At 44.7% G+C, this 24,733-nt stretch overlaps 1 protein-coding gene across 1 annotated transcript in view; it reads left to right on the forward strand.

Annotated features, from left to right (window-relative positions):
• EXOC4 (exocyst complex component 4) overlaps positions 1–24,733 on the forward strand; it is a 642,084-nt gene that overhangs the window by 146,505 nt on the left and 470,846 nt on the right. The window contains exons 8-9 of the mRNA XM_075345350.1: positions 1,426–1,571; positions 9,151–9,239. Of these exons, the coding sequence (XP_075201465.1) occupies positions 1,426–1,571; positions 9,151–9,239 (235 nt within the window). The remainder of the gene's footprint in view (positions 1–1,425; positions 1,572–9,150; positions 9,240–24,733) is intronic.

Raw genomic sequence — 24,733 nt, forward strand, 5'->3', positions numbered from 1 at the left:
GGAGAGTGTTTGTGAACAGCAGTTTTCAGCTCTTTCCACAGATTCTCGATTGGATTCAGGTCTGGACTTTGACGTGGCCATTCTAACACATGGATACGTTTATTTGTAAACCATTCCACTGCAGATTTTGCTTTATGTTTTGGATCATTGTCTTGTTGGAAGACAAATCTCGATACTAGTCTCAGGTCTTTTGCAGACTCCAACTGGTTTTCTTCAAGAATGGTCCTGTATTTGGCTCCATCCATCTTCCCATCAATTTTAACCATCTTCCCTGTCCCTGCTGAAGCAAAGCAGGCCCAAACCATGATGCTGCCCACCACCATGTTTGAGAGTTGGAATGGTGTGTTTAGGATGATGAGCTGTGTTGCTTTTACGCCAAACATATCGTTTGGCATTGTGCCTAAGTAGTTCGATTTTGGTTTCATCTGACCAGATCACCTTCTTACACATGTTTGGTGTGTCTCCCAGGTGGCTTGTGGGTGGGAAACTTTAAACAACACTTTATGGATATCTTTGAGTAATGGCTTTCTTCTTGCCACTCTTCCATAAAGGCCAGATTTGTGCAGTGTACGAATGATTGTTGTCCTATGAACAGACTCTCCCACCTCAGCTGTAGATCTCTGCAGTTCATCTAGAGTGATCATGGGCCTCTTGGCTGCATCTCTGATCAGTCTTCTCCTTGTTTGAGATGAAAGTTTGGATGGACGGCCGGGTATTTGTAGATTTGCAGTGGTATTATACTCCTTCCATTTCAATATGATCGCTTACGCAGTGCACCTTGGGATGTTTAAAGTTTTTGAAAACATTTTGTAACCAAATCTGGCTTTAAACTTCTCCACAACAGTATCACGGACCTGCCAGTTGTGTTCCTTGGTCTTCATGATGCTATCTACGCTTTAAACAGAACACTGAGACTATCACAGAGCAGGTGCATTTATACAGAGACTTGATTACACACAGGTGGCCTATATTTATCATCATCAGTCATTTAGGACAACATTGGATCATTTACAGATCCTCCATGAACTTCTGGAGTGAGTTTGCTGCAAGGGGCCGAATAATATTGCACGCCCCACTTTTCAGTCATTTATTTTTTTAAAAAGTTAAAATAAGCAATACATTTCCTTCAACTTCATAATTGTGTCCCACATGTTGTTGATTCTTCACCATAACATTAAAGTTTTTATCTTTGTTTGAAGACTGAAATGTGGGAAAAAGTTGAAAAATTCAAGGGAGCCGAATACTCTCACAAGCCACTGTATGTATATAGTGTGTGTATGTATAGCAATGGTGTGAGAGGATCCAACTATTAATTATTGCTTCACCGTAATTTGGAACTGACCCAGGAGCTTGCTTAAGTCTTTGAATGGCGCTCTTATAATAATCAATTTGTTTGTACAATATTGAAAATATTGTTTCTTGTAGATTCTTCTGACCGAATATCTGGATATGAAGAACACCAAGACGTCTTCTGAACCATCTGCCCAGCTAAGTTATGCTAGCACTGGACGAGAATTTGCAGCCTTTTTTGCAAAGAAGAAGCCTCAAAGGCCTAAAAACTCTCTTTTTAAGTACGTAATAATGTAGCTATTTTATTTGATTTGTTTTATATTGAAAGGGTTGTAGACCAGGTATAAGAAATATTTTATTGTTGTTTTTGAGTTTGCAGTATTGCATTAAAAGAGCTGATAAAGAGAAGAGAAATATTTTAGGAAGCTGAGTAATTGTGATTATACAGTGAAGGAAATAAGTATTTGATCCCTTGCTGATTTTGTAAGTTTGTCCACTGACCGACATGAACAGTCTATAATTTTAAGGGTAGGTTAATTTTAACAGTGAGAGAATATCAAAAATAAAATCCAGAAAATCACATTGTATAAATTATATAAATTTATTTGCATTTTGCAGAGAAATAAGTATTTGATCCCCAACCAACCTTTAAGAGTTCTGGCTCCTACAGACCACTTAGATCAGGGGTGGGGAACCTTTTTTCTGCCGGGGGCCATTTGGAAATTTCTAACAACCTTTGAGGGCCGCAGAAAATTATCAGCTTGAAAATCATCCTAATATATTTGGTCAATTAATTAATGAACCCTTACTGTAGTGGCTGGAGCTGCTTCTCTTTGGTGCAGCTGTGATGTTTGGTGATATTGATCATGTGGCGTCTCACAGCTGCTTTTCCAGGTTTGTCTCGGTCTGGAGGACAGTCAACAGATTAGTAAATCATGTAGGAGACGCTGAAGGCACATACATCATAGGAGGGGCGGCTGGGGGTATATATATACATCACAGGAAGGGCTGGGGACGTATGTGTCTATCACAGGAGGGGCTGTGTCATGTATATACATCACAGGAGGGGCTGGCGACATATACACACATCACAGCAAGAGGAACTGGTGGCATATACACATCACAGGAGGGGCTGGGGCTCGGACAGTACTGCTGGGCACGGACAGCACTGGTGGTGGCATGGGCAACACTAGAGGGGCACAAACAGGACTGGAAGACATGAACAGGACTGAGGGAGCACACACAGCACTGGGGGGTGTGGCACACAGCACTGGGATGCAGGCACACATCACTGGGAGACATACACAGCAGCGGGAGGCAGGAGGCTCACCGCAGCGGGAGGCAGGAGGCTCACCGCAGCGGGAGGCAGGAGGCTCACCGCAGCGGGAGGCAGGAGGCTCACCGCAGCGGGAGGCAGGAGGCTCACCGCAGCGGGAGGCAGGAGGCTCACCGCAGCAGACAGGCAGGAGGCTCACCGCAGCAGACAGGCAGGAGGCTCACCGCAGCAGACAGGCAGGAGGCTCACCGCAGCAGACAGGCAGGAGGCTCACCGCAGCAGACAGGCAGGAGGCTCACCGCAGCAGACAGGCAGGAGGCTCACCGCAGCAGACAGGCAGGAGGCTCACCGCAGCAGACAGGCAGGAGGCTCACCGCAGCAGACAGGCAGGAGGCTCACCGCAGCAGACAGGCAGGAGGCTCACCGCAGCAGACAGGCAGGAGGCTCACCGCAGCAGACAGGCAGGAGGCTCACCGCAGCAGACAGGCAGGAGGCTCACCGCAGCAGACAGGCAGGAGGCTCACCGCAGAGAGGAATGCACAGGGAGGCAGGAGGCTCACCGCAGGAAGGCATGCACAGCAGTGGGAGGCAGGAGGCATGCAAAGCAGAGAGGCTTGCACATTAGGAGGTGGCAGGAAGGCAGGAGGCTCACAACAGGCAGGCATGCACAGCAAGGAGGCTCACATCAGGGAGGCAGAAAGCTCACAGCAGCGAGAGACTAGGTAGAGCAAGTAGGCTTGCACAACGGGGGGCGGGGCTTTCACAACAGGGGGCGGGGCTTTCACAACGGGGGGGAAGGGCTTGCACAACGGGGGGGAAGGGCTTGCACAACGGGGGGAAGGGCTTGCACAATGGGGGGAAGGGCTTGCACAATGGGGGGAAGGGCTTGCACAATGGGGGGGGAAGGGCTTGCACAATGGGGGAGAAGGGCTTGCACAATGGGGGGGGAAGGGCTTGCACAATGGGGGGGAAGGGCTTGCACAACGGGGGGGGGAGGTCTGCACAGCAGGGGGGCAGGAGACTCACAGCAGGGAAGCAGGTAGCTCACATCAGGGAGGCAGGAGTCACACAGCACGTTCAACTGGGAGGCCAGTAAACCTACCGCTCCTCTTTTTTTTGGGATGGGAACGCGGCACATCTCATGCTTACCCTGCCCACAAGTATGTACCAGCATGCTGGCACAGGCCACACATTATTTAAAGGGCCGGCAGCCGACAACCGCGGCTGCCGCCCGAGTACTGAGCTCCCCAGAAATGTGCCCAGGGGCCGCTTAAAAAGTAATGGCTTCCCCAACCTTGACTTAGATGCTCCTAATCAACTCTTTACCCGCTTTAAAGACAGCTGTCTTAAATTGTCACCTGTATAAAAGACTCCTGTCCACAGACTCAATTAATCAGTCAGACTCTAATCTCTACAACATGGGCAAGACCAAAGAGCTTTCTAAGGATGTCCGGGACAAGATCATAGACCTGCACAAGGCTGGAATAGGCTACAAAACCAAAATTAAGGCGCTGGGTGAGAAGGAGACAACTGTTGGTGCAATAGTAAGAAAGTGGAAGAAATATAAATGAGTGTCAATCGACATCGATCTGTGGCACCATGCAAAATCTCACCTCGTGGGGTATCCAGGATCATGAGTAAGGTGAGAGATCAGCCTAAAACTGCACGGGGGATCTTGTTAATGATCTCAAGGCAGCTGGGACCACTGTCAAAAGAAAACCATTGGTAACATGTTAAGCCGTAATGGCTTAAACTTCTACAGTGCCCGCAAAGTCCCACTGTCCAAGAAGGCACATGTGCAGGCCTTTCTGAAGTTTGTCAATGAACACCTGGAAGATTCTGAGAGTGATTTGGAGACGGTGCAGTGGTCATATGATACAAAAATTGATCTCTTTGGCCTTAACTCAACTCGCCGTGTTTGGAGGAAGAGAAATGCTGCCTATGACCCCAAGAACACCATCCTCACGGTCAGGCATGGAGGTGTAAACAGTATGTTTTGGAGGTATTTCTCTGCGAAGGGAACAGGACTACTTCACTGCATCAATGGGACACTGGATGGAGCCATAGACCGTAAAGTCCTGAGTGGCAACCTCTTTCCCTCCACCAGGATATTAAAAATGGGTCATGGCTGGGTCTCCCAGCACGACATTGACCCAAAACATACAGCCAAGGCAACAAAGGAGTGGCTCAAAAACAAGCACATTAAGGTAATTGAGTGGCCTAGGCAGTCTCCAGACTTTAATCCCATAGAAAACTTATTGGAGGGAGCTGAAGTTCCGAGTTGCAAAGCGATGGCCCCAAAATCTAAATGATTTAGAGATGTTCTGCAAAGTGGAGTGGACCAAAGTTCCTCCTGACATGTGCACAAACCTCATCATCAACTACAAAAAAAGTCTGATTGCTGTGCTTGCCAACAAGGGTTTTGCCACCAAGTTTTTTTTAATCTTGTTTGCCAGAGGGATCAAATACTTATTTTTCTGTCACCCATCACAGCACCCCACAAGAGAGGGATCCGCCCTCAAGGACAGGAAACAGGATAAAAATGGGCGGCTCCTCTCCCCGCATCAGTTGGTTTCCTGTCCTTGACAGGGGACCCTCAGGACAGCGGTTCCGTCGGGGTTTGTTTCTTTTTTTTTTTTCCCCATAGGGTTTTTTTTTCCTTACCTGGTCAGCGCGGTGGGATCCCAGCTTCGGAGGTTGCGTGTCTGGAAGCGCTGCAGCATGACCAGTGGGTCCTCTGCTGTCCGGCAGCGTCTGCATGGTGGTGGTCTCTGGACGGTCAGCGTGAGCCCGGGGCTGCGCATGCCCAGGACGTGTCACTTCCGGCACGTCCTGGTGCTGAGTGCGCCGGTCGACACGCGCATCCATGGGGGCCGGCATTTTGCTGGTGGCAGAAGCCATGTCTCCCGGGACTGCGCACGCGCAGGCCGCGTCATTGGATGGGTCCTGACGCTGAGCGTGCCGGGTGCTTGCGGAGCAACCGCTTAATGGTCGCACGGCGCATACGCAAGGGGCCGGTGCATGGAATTCCTGGCAGGCTTTACTGAAGCTAGCCTGAGGGGCAATATTGGCATCCATATCCCGTCTGGGCTGCGCATGTGCATGGGGGTGGGAGGGGTCGGGGTCAGGAGGCCCCTCTGTCCATTGAGTGGGCCGGAGGAGGGAGTCACAGCAAGGAGGTGTGGCCTGGAGGCTTTCCGGAGGGGGGGGGCGCTGTTGAGTGACATTGTTACATGTTAGTCCTCGATCTCGGCGATGCCTACTACAATGTTCCAATTTCACCTCGATTCCAGCAGTTCCTGAGAGTCTATTGATGCAGGGACGCCTCCGCCACTTCCAGTTCAAGGCTCTACCCTTCGGGATCGCCATCACACCAAGGGTTTTCACAAAACTCATATTGAAAGTGTCTGCTTATCTTCGGGAGGAAAACGTATTACTCGTGCCATACCTTTGATTTCCTCATAGTGGGTCACTCAGCTACTCATTGCTGCAGACAATTACATCTAGTTATGCCCAAACTTCAAGAGCTAGGTTGGCTTCTCAATCTTAACAAGTCTCACCTGATCCTGGCTACAACACAATTTTTCTTGGCCTACTTCAGGATTCTGGGGTCCAGGAGTGCCACCTCCCTCAGAACAAAGTCCTGAAAGTGCAGAGTCGGGTGGGGAATGCCATACGGTCCCCCTCCATGTCCTTACAGCAGGTAATGTCTCTCCTGGGTCTGTTAACTTCTTGCATTCCGGCAGTTCTATGGGCGCAGGTCCACACAAGGGTCCTCCAATGTGACATATTGATTCGCCTAGAGTCTCTGGGCCAGGCACTGGACAAACTCATTCTCCTGGTACACTCCACTATAGCCTCCCTACATTGGTGGATACAAGACTCCACCCTCGCAAAGCAGGTTCCTTGGTCGGTATCTCCAAAAAGGATTGTCACCACAGATGCAAGCTCGTATGGATGGGGAGCTCATTTAGATGGCTCTCTAGTACAGGGCAGCTGGTTAGCATCAGAGGAGTCTTTCTTCCAATGCCAAGGAACTCCTAGCAATACAGAGAGCTTTATGAAAACTCCAGCCATCCTTGAAGGCTCAACCGGTCAGAATCCTGTCAGACAATCAAATCGCAGTGGCCTATTTAAATCATCAAGGGGGAACGCGCTCGAACACCCTGATGGGCATAGCATCACGCATTCTCCTGTGGGCAGAGGTAAATATCCCCTCATTATCCGCGCTCCACATCCGCGGACAGGACAATCTTATGGCAGATTTTCTCAGCAGGGTCAGGTTACGTCAGGGAGAATGGACTTTAAAAGATTCTATTTTTACTCAAAAAGTCCATTTATGTGGTCATCCAGACATGCACCTCTTTGCCACACGGGACAATCGAAAACTCCCTTGTTTCTGCTCCCTAAATCCACACAAGCATCCTCAGGCACTAGACCCTTTTTCAATAACATGGAACTTCCGGTTGGCCTACGCCTTTCCACCTCTGCTCCTCATTCCTCTGACTCTGCAGAAGATAACAACGGACAGGGCGAGAGTCATCCTAATAGCCTCCTTCTGGCCCAAGAGGCTTTGGTTCTTTTGGCTCCAGCAGATGTCACTGTTGGATCCATGGGTCCTTCCAGAGAGTTTGAACCTACTGTCTCAAGGACCATGTCTCCACCCGGCGGCTCGCAGTCTGCACCTCACGGCGTGGAACTTGAGCGGAGGATGCTGGATCAAACAAGCTTCTCAGCTGGAGTAGCTTCCACCCTGCTTGCCAGTAGAAAGCCAGTCACCAGTCAGATTTATTCCTGTACCTGACGTAAGTTTTTACACATTACAAGGGCTAATCCACTGGGGGAGGTTCCCATTTCCCAGATCTTGGACTTCCTTCAGTCGGGTTAGATCTGGGACTCGCAGTCAACACACTATAAAAGTGCAGGTCTCTGCTCTGGGGGCACTTTACAGTTGCGATCTGGTGCAGAATCTTTGGGTTTCCCGATTTATTAAGGCATGTTAGGTCCCAACCTGTACGCTCCCCTAGGTTAGTGCTTTGGGATCTTAATTTGGTATTGTCAGCGTTGATGGAACCCCCCTTCGAGCCACTTACTGAAATGTGACTTAAATTCCTTTAGTTAAAGTTCTGCCTCCTAGTGGCCTTGACCTCAGCTAGACGAATTGGGGATATTCAAGCACCATCTACAGAACCCCCTTTCACCACAATTCTGGAGGACAGGGTGATTATGAAGCCTGACCCCTCCTACCTTCCAAAAGTAGTCTCTAAATTCCATAGGTCCAAAGAAATTCTGCACCCTACTTTCTGTAGAAATCCTAGCAATGTTAAAGAAAGGAAGCTGCACACTTTGGATGTACGGAAATGCTTACTGCAGTACTTATCAGTAACTAAGGACTGGAGGAAACACCAATCACTCTTTGTAGCCTACCAGGGCCAGCTTAGGGGGTTCAGGGTCTCAAAATCATCCATAGCCAGATGGATCAGGGACGCAACTAGCCTAGCCTATGTAGCTAGCGGTAGGGAGGTTCCGGCAGAGCTTAAAGCTCATTCCACAAGGGGCATGGCAGCATCCTGGGCGGAACTATCAGATGTCTCCATTGAGAATAATGTAAGGCAGCCACCTGGTCTTTGCCCTCTACCTTCTATCGGCACTACCGGCTGGATCTCTTGGGCTCTGATGTCACTTTTGGGAGCCGGTACTACAGGCGGTGCTCCCACCCTAATTAATAATTCTCTGTAATTCTCTTGTGGGGTGCTGTCATGGGTGATAGAAAAACACTCAAATTACTTACCGGTAATGTGTTTTTTTGGAACCTATGACAGCACCCAGATATACCCTCCCATTGTTGAGGGTTCATCACCTTTCCGGTTCTTCCCTGTTATACTTGGTGTTATTCTCCTTAGTGGTTATGATGCTTAAGGATGCATTAACAATAAGTTGTTTCCTGGAGGTCCTTATATGCTTTGTAAGCCAACTGATGCGGGGAGAGGAACCGCCCATTTTTATTCTATAGGTTTCCTGTCCTTGAGAGTGGATCCCTCTCTCATGGGGTGCTGTCGTGTTCCGAAAAAACACATTACCGGTAAGTAATTTGAGTGTTTCTCTCTGCAAAATACAATACATTTATATAATTTATACAATGTGATTTTTCTGGATTTTATTTTGGATATTCCTTCTCGCACTGTTAAAATTAACCTACCCTTAAAATTATAGACTGTTCATGTCTTTGTCAGTGGGCAAACTTACAAAATCAGCAAGGGATCAAATAATTATTTCCTTCTCTGTTGTATTAATAGGCTCATTTTGCAACTCTGCAACATCATTATTAATCATTTGAGTATGTTTATTGTTTTTTTGTCTTTTTTTTTTTTTATATTTTCTTTCTTTTATTATTATTTGCATACTGTTACTAGTATGTAAATTACTGGAAAGTATGCTCTATCCATTTCCATAGTATTGTGCTTTACTCTTCTGTTTGAGTTTGAGTCGGGGCTAATTATATTGAGGTGAAGTGTAAAGGTGTGGGTTTAAAATAATTGTATATATGTGCAACTTATTGTTTTTGTTTTCTTTTTTTTTTTAAGGTTTGAATCCTCCTCACATGCAATAAGTATGAGTGCCTATTTGCGAGAACAAAGGAGAGAATTGTACAGCAAAAGCGGGGAACTTCAAGGTATAATTTACATTTCCGACACTTGATTCACAAGCTGATTATGTCCATCAAGCCACATTATGGCCCCAGTTTCATAGTTTTATTTATATTGTGTCTGGAATTTCCTCGTAATTTTTTTTTCTCCATTTGATAGCTATATTTTCTATTTAGATAAAGTGTTAGTTTCCTTCCTTCTTTTCAAAATACTCGCTTGTCCGTATCTTCCTTTTTCTAGAATCCAGCAAAGTCAGGATTGTGCCTTGCTATTAATGCGATCATTTTATCTAGGCTTTATAAGGCCACTTATTTTTTTTCCTTTCCTTTCCTTTCTTTTTTTTTTTTTTTTATACCTCAACTCCTTGGATTAGCTGCAGTCTCTCTACAAAGACCATCCAATCAAGGAAGGTTTATTAAAACAAGGAGCTTTATGACTGAGAATTAATTAGTAGAGTATTTTCATGCAAAACATCCAATTTTTTGATTAGCAACAGAGCAGGGCTGCAATTAACACTCTGGGAAGCTTATATTTCCAGCTTTTTGATTCTCAGGAAATAAGATTATCAAACAGGGGTCAGGCACTTGACAGCGGAGGGTTTCAACGTGTAAGAAAATAATTTGTTTCTTGATTTTGTTGGTTAGATTTCATTAAGACTGCAGCCTGGGGGAGGGGTGAGAGGAGCCAGTAACAATAAAGAATGGATAATGTATCATAAACTTACCTTGTGCATAGAATATAAACTCCCCTCGCTCAATTATTTGCCATTTTACCTGACCTGTTTACAGTAGAGACCAAAAGTGCCCGAAAGGCATTTTACTATGCCATTGATTGTAATTCAATAAATTTCTCTAGAGAAAGTGGAAAGTCTGTTATTGAAATTCCCTACACTATCACCGGAATAGTTTTATATCAGTCAATTCCCTAATGAAATAATAAATTGGCTTCATAGCAGTGAAGCATTAGCTTGTGGCCTTTATCACTGAAGAGCATCACTATTTCCTGAAAAAACCCCACAAATAATAAAGCATAGTATATGAAATATATATTGTGTATTTATAACATTTGTCTATTTACAGTTGTGAATAATATAAATATATCTACGGTATATATACATAATCGCAAAACGTTAGGAATATTTGGCTTTCGGGGGAAATTTCAGGATTATCCTATAATGATCTCTAACCTTTTCAGATAAACTTAATGTGGCCTTTTCTAAAATTTTGGATGCACATGTCCAACTTTTCAGTGTTTCAGTACTTTGTGCACAACTTGCTGTTCTCTAACAAGGAGCTTAATGGCAAAATTCACAACAGGTGTTTGATCCATGAATCGCCCAATACATTTTGCGGTTCAATCAGAATTGGTATTTAAACAGTCCTCCTCCTCATGCTGTTCACATTTGTGACATCATGAGACCAAGACAACACCTAACAAGTGATCAACATTGCCTTGGCATTTGGAGGCTTCAAGCAGGATGTTCTCAGTCGGAAGTGGCCACTGAGCTTATGTCATCAGCAGGTTGTAACACAGATACAGAGACTGAAAGAGTCATAAAAAGGCATAGAAGTGGACATCCTTTGGCCACATCCCACACTGATGACCGCTTTATTGTGAACAATGCCCTTAGGAACTGGATGATCAATGCCACATAACTCTCTCCATATTTAATGAAGGTGAGAGGCACCCAAATGTCACGTCAGACGATTTGAAACCATTTACATCAGCGTGTTCTCTGTGCTAGACGACCTGCAAGGGTACCTGACCACACCACCAGGCACAGGCGTCATCTACTCTGGATGAGGTTACAGTGGGCTTCAGTGCTGTTCACTGATGAAAGTCGATTCATGCTGAGCAGAAATGATGGCTGTTAAGGATGTTGGCGATGTCAAGGAAAGCGCTATGCATCAGCCACTGTTGTTACCAGTTGAGTCTTTGTTGGTGGTGTTACAGTGTGGGCAGCTGTGTCCTGTCAATGCAGAATTGCCCTACACTTTGTGAATGGTACAGTGACAAGCCCCTACTGCTTGAATAACCATCATTAATCCAATCATTATGCCTCTGCATGAACAACACAAGTCTAATTTCATCTTCATGGATGACCGTGCTCCAGCTCATCGAGATCGCATCATTAGGGAACGGCTGCTGGAGACGGGGTACTTCTTATGAAGTGACCAGCACTTTCTCCAGACCTGAATCCTATAGAAAACCTATGGGATCAGCTGAGTAGCTGTGTAGAGGCTCGTAGCTCTGTACCCCAGAACCGCAATGACATGAGGGCTGCCCTTCAACAAGAGTGGGATGCTATGCCTCGGTAGACATTAACTGCACTTGTTTACAGCATTATTTTTATGAATCCATGGGCAAATGTTGCTTGCCTGATGCTGTAGCTTTATGATGTAAAATTGCTTCTCTGACATCCCTATGTTTCCGTATTCATAATCAAAATCTTATGTAATAAAACACATTTGCTATACTGAAATAAAGCAAGACATGGCTGTTAAGATTCTCATATGTTCTGACCACATGTTCATGTTGGTAGGGCCATTTATCCAGAATGTTATTTCTGTCAGACATGCATGACATTTCATGAGAGATCTGTATTGCATGGAAAGTCCATATGTTGCAAATAGTGGGAAAATGACCCAATTTAATTTTAATTTAAAATCTTTGTAAATACTCTTTCTCCAGGTTGAAGATTCACCTTCCTTTAATAAATGTTTATACCATGCTAAAGGCTTTGTTCACCCTGGCATTGTTCATGCCATGCTTTCGAAGACTGTCATCCAATCTAAGGAATACTGTTGGTTTCAATACTTTATTTTTCATTCCCCTTCTCATTTTACCTAAGCTTTATATAAAACATTGATATCTTTCCATTGTAAAACTTCTATAGAAACTTTATTTTTTTATCCAAATATCCTTAACGCAATAGGTATCAGTAGCAAGATCTGTGTTAGTGTTATTTTGTGCAAAGCAAATTTTTTGGATTTTTGTTCTGTCTTTTGTTAAAACCCAAAAATCTACAGTATCTTAAAGGGAACCAATCATCAGGATGTTTGTATATAAGATGGTGCCAGTACAGCACTGGCTTTATCAGGCTGCTTATATACATACCATTAGTCGTCAGCTCGGATGTTGAGGCTTTCAAATCCAAGAAAGTGAAGTTTAATTCAGCAGTTTTTTGAGTTACAGGATTCCCGCCCCCCCCCCCCCCCCCCCCCGCTGCCTGTTCCTCCCTCTACGGTAAGTATTATACAAACTGTTCACTTTTTTGAAGGACCTGTGGTGAGGTCATACCCATGTGACCAGAAGGGGCCTCAGCCAACAAAGCTGGATACCAGATCACATGGTTATGACCTCACACCGGTCCTTTAAAAAAGTGAATTGTTTGTATAATACTTACCATAGAGAGAGGAACAGGCAGCAGGGGGGCAGGAATCCACATGAATACCCACCCAGATATTATCTGCTCAGATGCAACTGTCACTCAAGAAGCTGCTGAATTTATAATTTTCACTTTCTTGGATTTGAAAGCCTCAACATCCGAGCTGACCACTACAGGTATGTATAGAATCAGTCTGATAGTGCCAGTATAGCACTGGCTTTAGGCTATATACAAACATCCTGGTGATTGGTTCCCTTTAAAAGGGTTTTCCCATCTCTATGTGATTGCAGACTTTTGAACCCTTACAGCTGTCAGGATTCTCCGGTATGACTGCAAATATATGATTTGCAAACTTCCAGCCACATTCCAACTAGACGTTTGTGGCCTCACTCAATACAAGTGAATTGAGGCAGGCTGCATATGTCTAGTTGGTCCGTGATTGAATACTTGTAGTCATGTGACTACTTGCTCTCACTGATGACACCACAGATTTCTGACAGCGTGCAATATGCATGCTGTAAGGTCTCAGAAGTCTGCAGTCACACAGTGAGTGATTGCAGACTTTTATCATGGAACCGGACAACACCTTTACCCCTTAAATATCATTTGTTGTTTGTGTGTAAGGATTAGAAAATAAAGCCAATCCAATGCTCCATATTTGTAAAATTATATGTTCTCAAACAGAAGAAAATGTAATTGTGTGTGACTGTATCCAAATATATATTTATTTTTTTATGTTTGAGACCATATAATTCTACAAATATGGAGCATAAAAGGTACATCTCAAAATTGCCTTTATGTTCATATTTATGTATTTCTATGTATTGTAGCAAAGCCAGGTAGGACTGGGTTAAATCCTAGCTCTGCAGGGTTTGATTAGATGCACCCGCAGTGTTTTTAAACTAGAACCAGGAAATGGGTTTGCTGGGAGTTGTGTTCTGTTGGTGAGGGGATCAGTTTGTGTCTGCCCAAAACTGAGCAGAGAGATGAGTCTGTCTCTCAGAGGCTTGAAGCAGGACTGAGATTTAAGGGTGCTTTACACGAGACGATCTATCGTGCGATGCATCGTCGGGGGTCACGGTTTTCGTGACGCACATCCGGCATCGTTCACGACGTCGTCTCCTGTGACACCTCCGAGCGACGCAGAATTGCTCACAAATCGTGAGTCGTGTACTTGTCGCTCAGTTTTAAAAAATTGTTTAATTAAAATGGCGCCGGTTGTTCATCGTACCCGGGGTATCACACATTGCTCCGTGTGACACCCCGGGAACGATGAACACAGCTTACCTGCGTCCGGCGGCTATGCGGAAGGAAGGAGGTGGGCAGGATGTTCACGTCTCACTCATCTCCGCTCCTCCGCTTCTTTTGGCTGGCGGCTGTTTGACGTTGCTGTGACGCCGAACGTCCCTCCCCCTTTAGGAAGAGGATGTTCGCTGCCCACAGCGAGGTCGCTCAGCAGGTAGGTACATGTGACGGGGGTTTCACGACTTTGTGCAACATGGGCAGCGATTTGCCCCTGACGCACAAACAACGCACGATCGGTCGACTCGTGTAAAGCAGGCATTACACCTACTATGAAGAGCCCGGACTGACATTGCTGTGCCTGATGCATGAACTCATTTTGCTGTTGTTCACTTTTCCTATCATTGAAGGTTGTGTGTGTGTGTGTGTGTGTGTGCGTGTGTGTGTGTGTGTGTGTATGTATATATACTAGAAGGTGGCCCGATTCTACGCATTTCTATGCATCGGGTATTCTAGAATTTACGTATTGTGTAGTTCATGTATGATTTTTGTTATATATATATGTTGTTGTGTGTAGTTACCAAGTGTTTATGTAGGGCGCTGTACATGTTCTGGGTGTTGTCTGGGTGTGGCGGGGGGAGAGAGCGGTGTTGTATGTGTGTTGCGTTGTTTGTGGAGCGCTGTGTGTCTCTAGCGTTGTGTCTGTGTGTGTTGCGTGGTTTGTGTGGGTGTGGGTGTGTTTTGGGGGAGGTATGTTTTGTGCAATGTGTGTTTCGTGCGGTATGTACGTATATTTATGTATGCCGCGGTGTTTGTGTGTTGGGTGTTGTGTGTGGGTGCGGCGTTGTCTGTGTGTGTGTGGGTGTCTGTGTATGGCATTGTTTGTGGTTCCCAGTGTGTGTTGTGTGTGTGTGTGTGTGTGTGTGTTGGGGGGAGGTGTGCACCTCCCATCGTGCTCCATCTCCCATGCTGCGTACCCCCCATCGTTCCCCATCCCCCATGCTGCGCACCCCCCATCGTGCCCCATCCCCCATGCTGCGCACCCCCCATCGTGCTCCATCCCCATGCTGCCCACCCCCCATCGTGCTCCATCCCCTATGCTGCGCATTCCCCATCGTGCTCCATCCCCCATGCTGCGCACTCCCCATCGTGCTCCATCCCCCATGCTGCGCACTCCCCATCGTGCTCCATCCCCCATGCTGCGCACTCCCCATCGTGGTCCATCCTCCATGCTGCGCACTCCCCATCGTGCTACATCCCCCATGCCGCCCACTCCCCATCATGCTATATCCCCCATGCTGCGCACCCCCCATCGTGCTCCATCCGCCATGCTGCGCACTCCCCATCGTGCTACATCCCCCATGCTGCGCACTCCCCATCGTGCTACATCCCCCATGCTGCGCACTCCCCATCGTGCTACATCCCCCATGCTGCGCACTCCCCATCGTGCTACATCCCCCATGCTGCGCACCCCCCATCGTGCTACATCCCCCATCGTGCTACATCCCCCATCGTGCTACATCCCCCATCGTGCTACATCCCCCATCGTGCTACATCCCCCATCGTGCTACATCCCCCATCGTGCTACATCCCCCATCGTGCTACATCCCCCATCGTGCTACATCCCCCATGCTATAATAGTTCTCCTATTATACGCAGAGAGGAGTATAATAGGAGGACTATAATAGGAGGAGTAGTCCTGGGGGGAGAGGAGTATAATGCCGGCTCCCTGCACATGTGTACCGGGAGCCGGTGTACGCTGGTAACTATGATACACATCGGGTAACTAAGGGACCTTAGTTACCCGATGTGTATAATGGTTACCAGCGTTCACGGGCTCCGTCAAGATCCCAGCATCGCAAGGTTATGTCTGGCGCTGCTGGGATCGTGACGGAGCCGGTGTACACTGGTAACTATGATACACATCGGGTAACCAAGGGACCTTAGTTACCCGATGTGTATAATGGTTACCAGCGTTCACGGGCTCCGTCAAGATCCCAGCATCGCAAGGTTATGTCTGGCGCTGCTGGGATCGTGACGGAGCCAGTGTACACTGGTAACTATAATACACATCAGGTAACCAAGGGACCTCAGTTACCCGATGTGTATAATGGTTACCAGCGTTCACCGGCTCCGTCACGATCCCAGCAGCGCAAGGTTATGTCTGGCGATGCGTGCGGAGGGCCGGGGCGAGCAGCCAATCCATGCGGAGGGCGGGGCCAGGCCGAGGCAAGCGACCAATCCGTGGGGGGGCGGAGCCGAGGCGAGCGGCCAGTCCGTGCGGGGGGGCGGGGCCATGGCGAGCCCAGCGGCCAATCAGCTTTGTGTCACCGTAAGGACACAATTTTGGAGCAAGACAGACAGACAGACAGACAGACAGACAGACAGACAGACAGACAGACAGACAGACAGACAGACAGACAGAATAAGGCAATTATATATATATATATATATATATATATATATATATATATATATATATATATATATATATATATATATATAATACACACATACACAGTCAGTAGAGACCAAAAGTTTGGACACACCTCATTCAAAGAGTTTTCTTTATTTTCATGACTCTGAAAATTGTAGATTCACATTGAAGGCATCAAAACTATGAATTAACACATGTAGAATGCAATACTTAACAAAAAATTGTGAAACAACTGAAGATTTGTCTTATATTCTAGGTCCTTCAAAGTAGGCACCTTTTGCTTTGATTACTGCTTTGCACACTCTTGGCATTCTCCAGCTTCAAGAGGTAGTCACCGGAAATGGTTTTCCAACAGTCTTGAAGGAGTTCCCTGAGATGCTTAGCACTTGTTGACCCTTTTGCCTTCACTCTGCAGTCCAGCTCACCCCAAACCATCTCGATTTAGTTCAGGTCTGATGACTATGGAGGCCAGGTCATCTGGCGTAGCACCCCATCACTCTCCTTCTTAGTCAAATAGCCCGACGATGGATCCGTCGAAAAACGTGTGTATATCGGCCAGAGACGACATCCATAGTAACGGTTTTTGGGTCCGTTGAAATCAGTTACCGTCCGTCGTTTGCTGTAATGGAGGCCTATGGACGCAGAATCCGTCATAATCCGTGAAATGACGGATGCAGGTGACTGATCCGTTTTTTTTAACCGAGCATGCTCAGATTGGGTGTAAATTAATTTCTGGTCAAAAAAAGTCTCTCTCACTCCGGATCCGTTTTTTAGAGGGATCCGTCACATCAGTTTTGCCACCATATACAACGGATCTGTCACATCAGTCACAAAACGGATTGTGACTGATGGAAAAAAAACTGATGTCTAAAAGAGGCCTTAAGTACCCTTAGCATTGCTATGGGGAGAATGGCGCTGAGATGGTTAACTTGAAGGTTTTTTTTCCTTGAAGCTGAAGCAAGAGCTACCATGCTGTGTCTGTCATTGATGTACTCGTGTATCTTGTTAACTTTTGCAGCCACTGTTGAATGATTGGGATTTCAATTCCCTTGGGGGGAGGAGGATTTTCTCATGTAAGGCCACTGTACACTGAGACTTTTTTTTTTACAATGATTGATTTTAACTATTGAGTTTACATTTGTAGTTGCCCCCATCTCCAAAAAAACCCTTTAAAAATATGGTCACTCAAAAGCGAATGTCTTCATTAAAACGGTTTTTTTTTTTTAATTTCTATCTTACAGTAATAGTAAAACATGGTTGTACTAACCCAAGGAATAAAAATAGATACCGTATTTTTCACTTTATAAGACGCACCTGATTATAAGACGCACCCCCAAATTTGGTGAAGGAAAAGAGATTTTTTTTTTTTATGTTAAACGGGGTCCATCTTATAATGCCAGTGTCCGTCTAACAAATCATATAGTGTATATGTTCCTCATAGCCCCTCCCATCCTAAAATTAGCCCCCTTAATCTGGATATGGCCCCCTTATATTGAATATAGCCTCCTTGTGCTGTCACACGTCCCCCAGTGATGCCACATGTCCCCCATTGCTGGCACACATCCCCCATTGCTGGCACACGTCCCCTACAACTGGCAAAGGTCTCCCATAGATGGTACATGTCTCCTTCAGCTGGCACAAAATGTTTTTGTGGTTTTTTTTTTTTGTTTTTTTTTTTAAGTGACATAATATTAATAATAAAAAAGCTTTATGTAGGAGCTTGGTGCTCTTTTGCCCTACAGTCTAATCAGCTTCCCTACAGTAAGACACAGGACGGTAAAGACGAGGTTTGGCACTTGTTTCTTGAGACCCTGGAGACTTTTCCATATATTTGTTAGTTTTAATTGTAAAATGAGACAAGATAGGTTTAAAAGGAAGAAATGAGAAAACGCTGGGATATTTTTTTTTGTTTTCTTCAAAGGAAATCTGTCATTAGGTTTATATTACCCCATTGAGATCAGTATGATGTAGAGGTAGAGACCATGATTCCAGTGATGTCACTTACTGGGAGGTTTGCTGAAGTTTAGATAAAAATCACTGTTTTATCTGCTGCATAACTAGCAGTTTTCTGAATGCGGTGTGCTCAGTAATTCCACCCACACCACTAATTGACAACTTCTGTGCACACTGCATAGGCAGAAAGTTGCCAATCAGTGGTAAGGGTGAGCTTATACAGCGCTCATGAATATGCAGGGTATTGTGGCAGCAGGTTTACTACTTCTCTAATGATAATCTGCCACTGATTAAAACTGTAATTCTATCAAAACATTAAACAGCCCAGTAATTGACACGTCAGTGAAATTCGGGTCTCTTTCTCTAAATCATTCTGCTCTTGCTTGGATTCAGTGGCAAAAAACCTGGTGACAGTTTTCCTTTTAAGGGGGTAGACACTTGATCAAAACTAGATGTAGATCAGATGATATGTACTACTTATCTATATAATTCCTTTTTAAGCGGTCTTAGGCCCCCTTCACACGTCATTAATCCTGGTACGTATCATACTGTTTTTCTACATTCCGGAAGTACGGCCATATGCAGACCCATTAAAATCAATGGGTTTGCGCACCCATCAGTGATTTCTCACTGACCGTGTTGCCGTGCAGCGCACACGCGTATCTGTGTGTTCCGCACGAAGTCAGGTCCGGTTTACTCTGGCATCACTGATGTCACACGGACCACAAAGTGGTGTGATTCGTGTAACACATACCAAAAAAAAACACGCTTCTTTGAAATAAGATGATTTTTTTAAACTTCCCTGTCTTCAGTGATGTTGTCTCCTGCTTCAGGCCGGCTAATTATGCTAATGAATATTCACTGCACCACGACCTGGAAGTAACAGCAGCGGGGAGACAGCAGCGGCCATAGACAGCTGGACATATCAGCATCGCAGACTGCAGGAGCATGGACAGGTGTTTATAGGAGTGCCTGACCTCTGTGTGCTATCACGGATAGCTCACGGAGAAGACGTCTGCCAAAATCACGGCACACGGAGGGACATGTGCGTCTTTAACATGTCAATGAAACACGTGTGTGTTTCACTGACTAAAGAGGCTTTAGGAGACATCTGTGATCTGTGACTACTACTTGGCTACAGTCACTACTTGGCCATTGGCCGCCTCTTCGATCTTGGTATTGGTTCAAGCACTGCTTGATCTTGCCCCCAAATCTTGGCCTCCTAAGATTGGCTGGTGTCTACCACAGGCTTACCAGGAAGTCCATGCAGGCAAAACGGCAAGGTCAAAACTATTAGAAATACAGACTACGTAAACACCCGTGAGTGTGAAATAATCAGGTAATTTTCACACATACAATACGGAAAATCAACCTAAGTATAATGGGAAAGGATAGAGAGCAATTTAAAATCTAGGAGATTTAGTGGAAACGTACAGCTGATGCTAGATCTTCACTTATTGTCGGCAGAATTTACCATTTCTGCAGCTTTAGTTGATTATAGATTTTTTGAGCTCTGTGGGGAAAGAAATTTAGACAAGGTGGATTATCTAATTCCAATGTTTATCTTTAGTATCAGTCTTGCCAAAATTGTCTGCCATCTATGCAGCCCCCCTTCCCACATAGAGAATGATATTCACATTCAGCAGATCCAAATGCTAATGTTTATGGAGGGATCTCTGAAAAGAATTGCCAGACAATAACATTTCAGCCTCTTCCATGTGTGAGTATACTTCCAATATGCGTCATCATCGTGTGATTATAACGAGGTGTTCGTCTCTGCATTGTTTGAAGGTTGTCAGAGTATTTAATGAATATTTTAGAAAGTGATGTACGGAGTTGAAAATAGTTGTTGGAGAAAACAAAAGTATGTCTTCATTAAAACCATCAGAGATATACTGTATTGTCTAAAACTGCACAGGGCAAATTCTGGTCATTGCACAGCCTAAATCCATCAGCAAAATACTGACACATTAAGGGGATGTATACAGCAATATACTTCATTGTGTGAGTTTATGATAAAATGGGTAGAATAAGGAAATGTACACAAACTGCAGAATAAGGCTTTGTGCCCACGTTGCATATTTGCGTGCAGTTACGCTGCGTATTTCACTGCAACGTAAGATTGTGCATAATCCGCGCAACGAAATCGCTGCGTTCTAAAAAGCAACATGTCATTTATTCCGTGCACTTTGGATGCAGGTCCCGCTCTGTCTATGGTGTTTATTCAACATAAATGTTAACCCTATGTAGTGAAACAAAGGATAAGCATGGAAAAAGGTCGGTATTTGATACAGAAGAGATGATACAATGCAAAATAGAAGTATATACACACTCACGTTTTTGTAAATATTTTATTATATCTTTTCATCGGCCAACACTGAAGATATGACACTTTTTGGTACATTGCAAAGTAGTCAGTGTACGGCTTGTATTACAGTGTAAATTTGGCGTGCCCTCTAAATAGCTCAACACACTGCCATTAATGTCAAAACAGCTGGCAACAAAGGTGAGTACACATGAAAATTCCCAAATTGTGCCCAAAGTGTCAATGTTTTTTGTGGCCACCATTATTTTCAAGCACTGCATGTACTCTCTTGGGCATGGAGTTTACTAGAGCTTCATAGAAGCCACTGAATCATCTTCCACTCTTCCATGATGACATCATGGAGCTGTTGGATGTTAGAGACCTTACCGTCCTCCACCTTCCATTTGCGAATCCCCCCACAGATGCTCAATAGGGTATAGGTCAGGAGACATGCTTGTCCAGTCCAGCACTTTTTCCCTCAGTTTCTTTAGCAAGGCAATGTTTGTCTTGGGGTTTTGTTTGGGGTTGTGATAATGTTGCAATCCTGCCGTGCGGCCCATTTTCTGAAGGAAGGGGATCATGCTATTCTTCAGTATGTCACAGTACACGTTGGTATTCATGGTTCCCTCCAATGAACTGTAGCTCCCCACAGCCATCAGCTCTACTGAAGCCCTAAATCATGACACTTCCACCACCATACTTGACTAGGCAAGACACACTTATCTTTGTACTCCTCACCTGGATACCACCACACATGCTTGACACCATCTGAATCAAATAAGTTGCAACAGCAGCCATGCAAACCAATTTCATGCAGTGTGCAGCATATAGTCTGAGCACTGACAGGCTGACACCCATCCATATAACCTCTGCAGTAATGCTGGCAGCACTCGTACATCTATTTTGAAAGAACAATCTATGGATATGACGCTGAGCATGTGCACTCAGTTTCTTTGGTTGGCTATGGTGAGGCCTGTTTTGAGTGGAACCTTTCTTGTTAAACCGCTGTATGGTTTTGGCCACCATGCTGCTGCTTAGTTTCAGGATGTTGGCAATCTTCTTATAGCCTAGGCCATCTGTATGTGCAGCAATATAATTTTTTTTCAGAATCTCCAGTGTGTGAGTAATAACCTCCAGAGTGTGTGAGGGATAACATCAAATTTAGCACATCTTTTCCCCATTCACACCCGAGATATTGTAACACTTATGAGTCAAATGACATGGGGGAGGGAAAATGGCTAATTGGACACAATTTGTCCATTTTCACTAAGGGGTGTAGTCACTTTTGTTGCCAGTGTTTCTTACATTAATGGCTGTGATGCATTATTTAGAGGGCACATCAAATTTACACAGTTATACAAGCTTTTCACGGACTACTTTACATTGTACAGTGGAACCTTGGTTTTCGAGAACAATCCGTTCTGGGAGTGTGCTTGGAAACCAAGTTACTCGTCCAGCAAAGAAAAACTTCCCATAGGAAATAATGGAAGCTCAGACAATTCGTTCCACAACTTGTTCAGTGTCCCATCCTGGTCCCCTATTGTGCCATTCCACACACGCACAAATACACACAAACACACAAAAACACACACACACATTATGCTCACCTTACCTTTCATTCGCTCACTGGCCTCCTGGTTTTTGTAGTCCGCCAGCACAGGATGTGTCTCGGGTAACCATCGCGACCGATGCTGGGCTTCTGCTGCCAGAGCGCTGACGTCAAAGGCATGAGCCGCTTGCCTCTGATTGGTCAGAGGGAGCTGAAAGAAGTTCCTCCATCGTCACGATGGTTACCCGATACACATACTGTACCTGCGGACTACAAGAACCAAGAGGCCGGCGATGGAACGGAAGGTAAGGTGAGCATAATATGTGTGTGTTTGTGTGTGTTTGTGCGTGTTTGTGTGGACTGCAAGAGCGAGTCAGAGCACGGTTAAAGTACGGAACCGGAAGTGTGTGCGGTGAGTATTTGCTCGTACAGCAAAGCTTGCTCGTAAACAGAGTTACAAATTTACAGCAAGCTTTGCTCGTATAGCGAAATGCTCGCAAACCAAGTTACTCGTAAACCGAGGTTCCACTGTATTATAGTGTTGTCCCATGAAAAGATATAATAAAATATTTACAAAAATATGAGGGGTGTACTCACTTTGATGTACTGCAAATTGTATATCTGATTTGGAGAAAGTATAAAAATTCAGATTTATGATATTTGTTAGGCTGCATTCAGTTATTCTACATTCAGACATTTGTTCTGTTTTAACAAAACAGATCCATTGAGGAACAGATGCAGATAGAAGCAGAGTTCCACTTGGTTCTATTACGTGGCAGTTTTTAGGACGGAAGAAAGTGCGTCATGTAGACATTTTTATTAGTTCTAATAATGGACCCATTATTAAACCTGCTAGTAAATTTCATTGGCTATACATTGGATCTGTTTTGGACATTTTCTTCCATTTGAATATCTAAAAAGATCAAGCAGGAGATCAAAACCTTTAAAACCAGAATTGTGGCTTAAAAAACTTTGAAAAGTTGCAGTTTTGGTGCAACCCAAGTCTATGCTAAAATTTTACCACTTTTGGTTTTCTCGTACAATAATTGCTTAGATCAGACAAAAATGGACGTGGCGCCCAGCTAGTCAAAATCATGACTAGTGATAGTGTTCACTACGCCACTACAACTGCAGTAAGATTTGAGGTGAGCTGCATGCCACTTTTCAGACGCTGTTGATTCTTTAAGGCATGTACATCTTAAAGGGAATCTGTGACCAGGTTTTTGCCACCTAATCTGAGAGCAGCATAATTTAGGGGCAGAGATCCTGATTCCAGCGATGTGTCACTTACTGAGCTGCTTAGTGTAGTTTTGATAAAGTCACTGATTAATCAGCAGTAGATTACCATTAATCATGGTAATTAATCATACTTGGCGTGCTGCACGTAGTCCAGCATATTAATATTCATGAGCTCTGTACAACTTCTAGATATGCAGCTGAGAAAACATTAAAGTTATCAAAATAACAGCAAACCGCTCAGAAAGTGACACATCTCTGGAATCTGGGTCTCTGTCTCTACATTATGCAGCTCTTGGATTGGGAGTAAAAACATGGTGACAGATTCCCTTTAATGAATCGGGAGTGTCTGACTCCTCTGCTTCGTCATCAAGACCGGCATGAAAACCACAGGTCTTGATGAATCAAGGACTATGTATTTACTTTTAAGGTCGGCATATTTGAAACCTGTTTGCCAGAAATAATAAATTTCATCTTAATTTACTATTTATTATTTAGAATTGTCATAATTCTTTAAAAAAAAATGAACATTTACAATGAAATGATTTTAATAGATATTGGACTATTCAGTTATATTATTCCTTTGAGTAGCTACCGTTGACGTGTTTCACATCTCAGTCTTATGAGGCTTTTATAGATCTATTGGAAAACTTTCTTCGCTGTTGAAATTTCACAGTGTCTTATGAAAAGAAATGACAGAATTGACAATGTTGTAATTGTTTGGGAGTAATCATCCATGCTTTGATGTGTTGAGTATGCTGCATATGTCTCATAAATATTTCAAACAATCAGAATCCCTCCGTGCCCCTCTACCTGTGGAATAAATACGGAGAAAATATGTAAGTTAATTTCCTTGTTGAAAATCACATGAAAATATAGTGTTTTTTCCTTTTCAATTATTATGAGTAAAGAATTTCTAAATGATGAATGACTGAGGCTAAGGATTACATAGAGTATGAAGGTTAGCAATATGTGTTCTTCAACCTTCACCATTCAGCTGTAATTCTAAAGGCCACTTTACACACGGAGATAAATCTGCGGCAGATCTGTGGTTGCAGTGAAATTGTGGACAATCAGTGCCAGGTTTGTGGCTGTGTACAAATGGAACAATATGTCCATGATTTCACTGCAACCACAGATCTGCCAAAGATTTATCTCGGTGTGTAAAGTGGCCTTAAGACTTTAAAGCAACGTAAATAGACGTAAAATCACGGCCATTATCCACTTAAGGTGGTGTCACACATAGCAACGTCGACAAGGACGTCGCTGCTAAGTCACCATTTTCTGTGACGTAGCAGCGACGTCCTGTCGCTGTCGCTGTGTGTGACATCCAGCAACGACCTGGCCCCTGCTGTGAGGTCGTTGCTGAATGTCCTGCTTCATTTTTTGGATGTTGCTCTCCCGCTGTGA

The sequence above is a fragment of the Anomaloglossus baeobatrachus genome, chromosome 4 (assembly GCF_048569485.1).
Source record: "Anomaloglossus baeobatrachus isolate aAnoBae1 chromosome 4, aAnoBae1.hap1, whole genome shotgun sequence".
Taxonomy (NCBI): Eukaryota; Metazoa; Chordata; class Amphibia; order Anura; family Aromobatidae; genus Anomaloglossus; species Anomaloglossus baeobatrachus.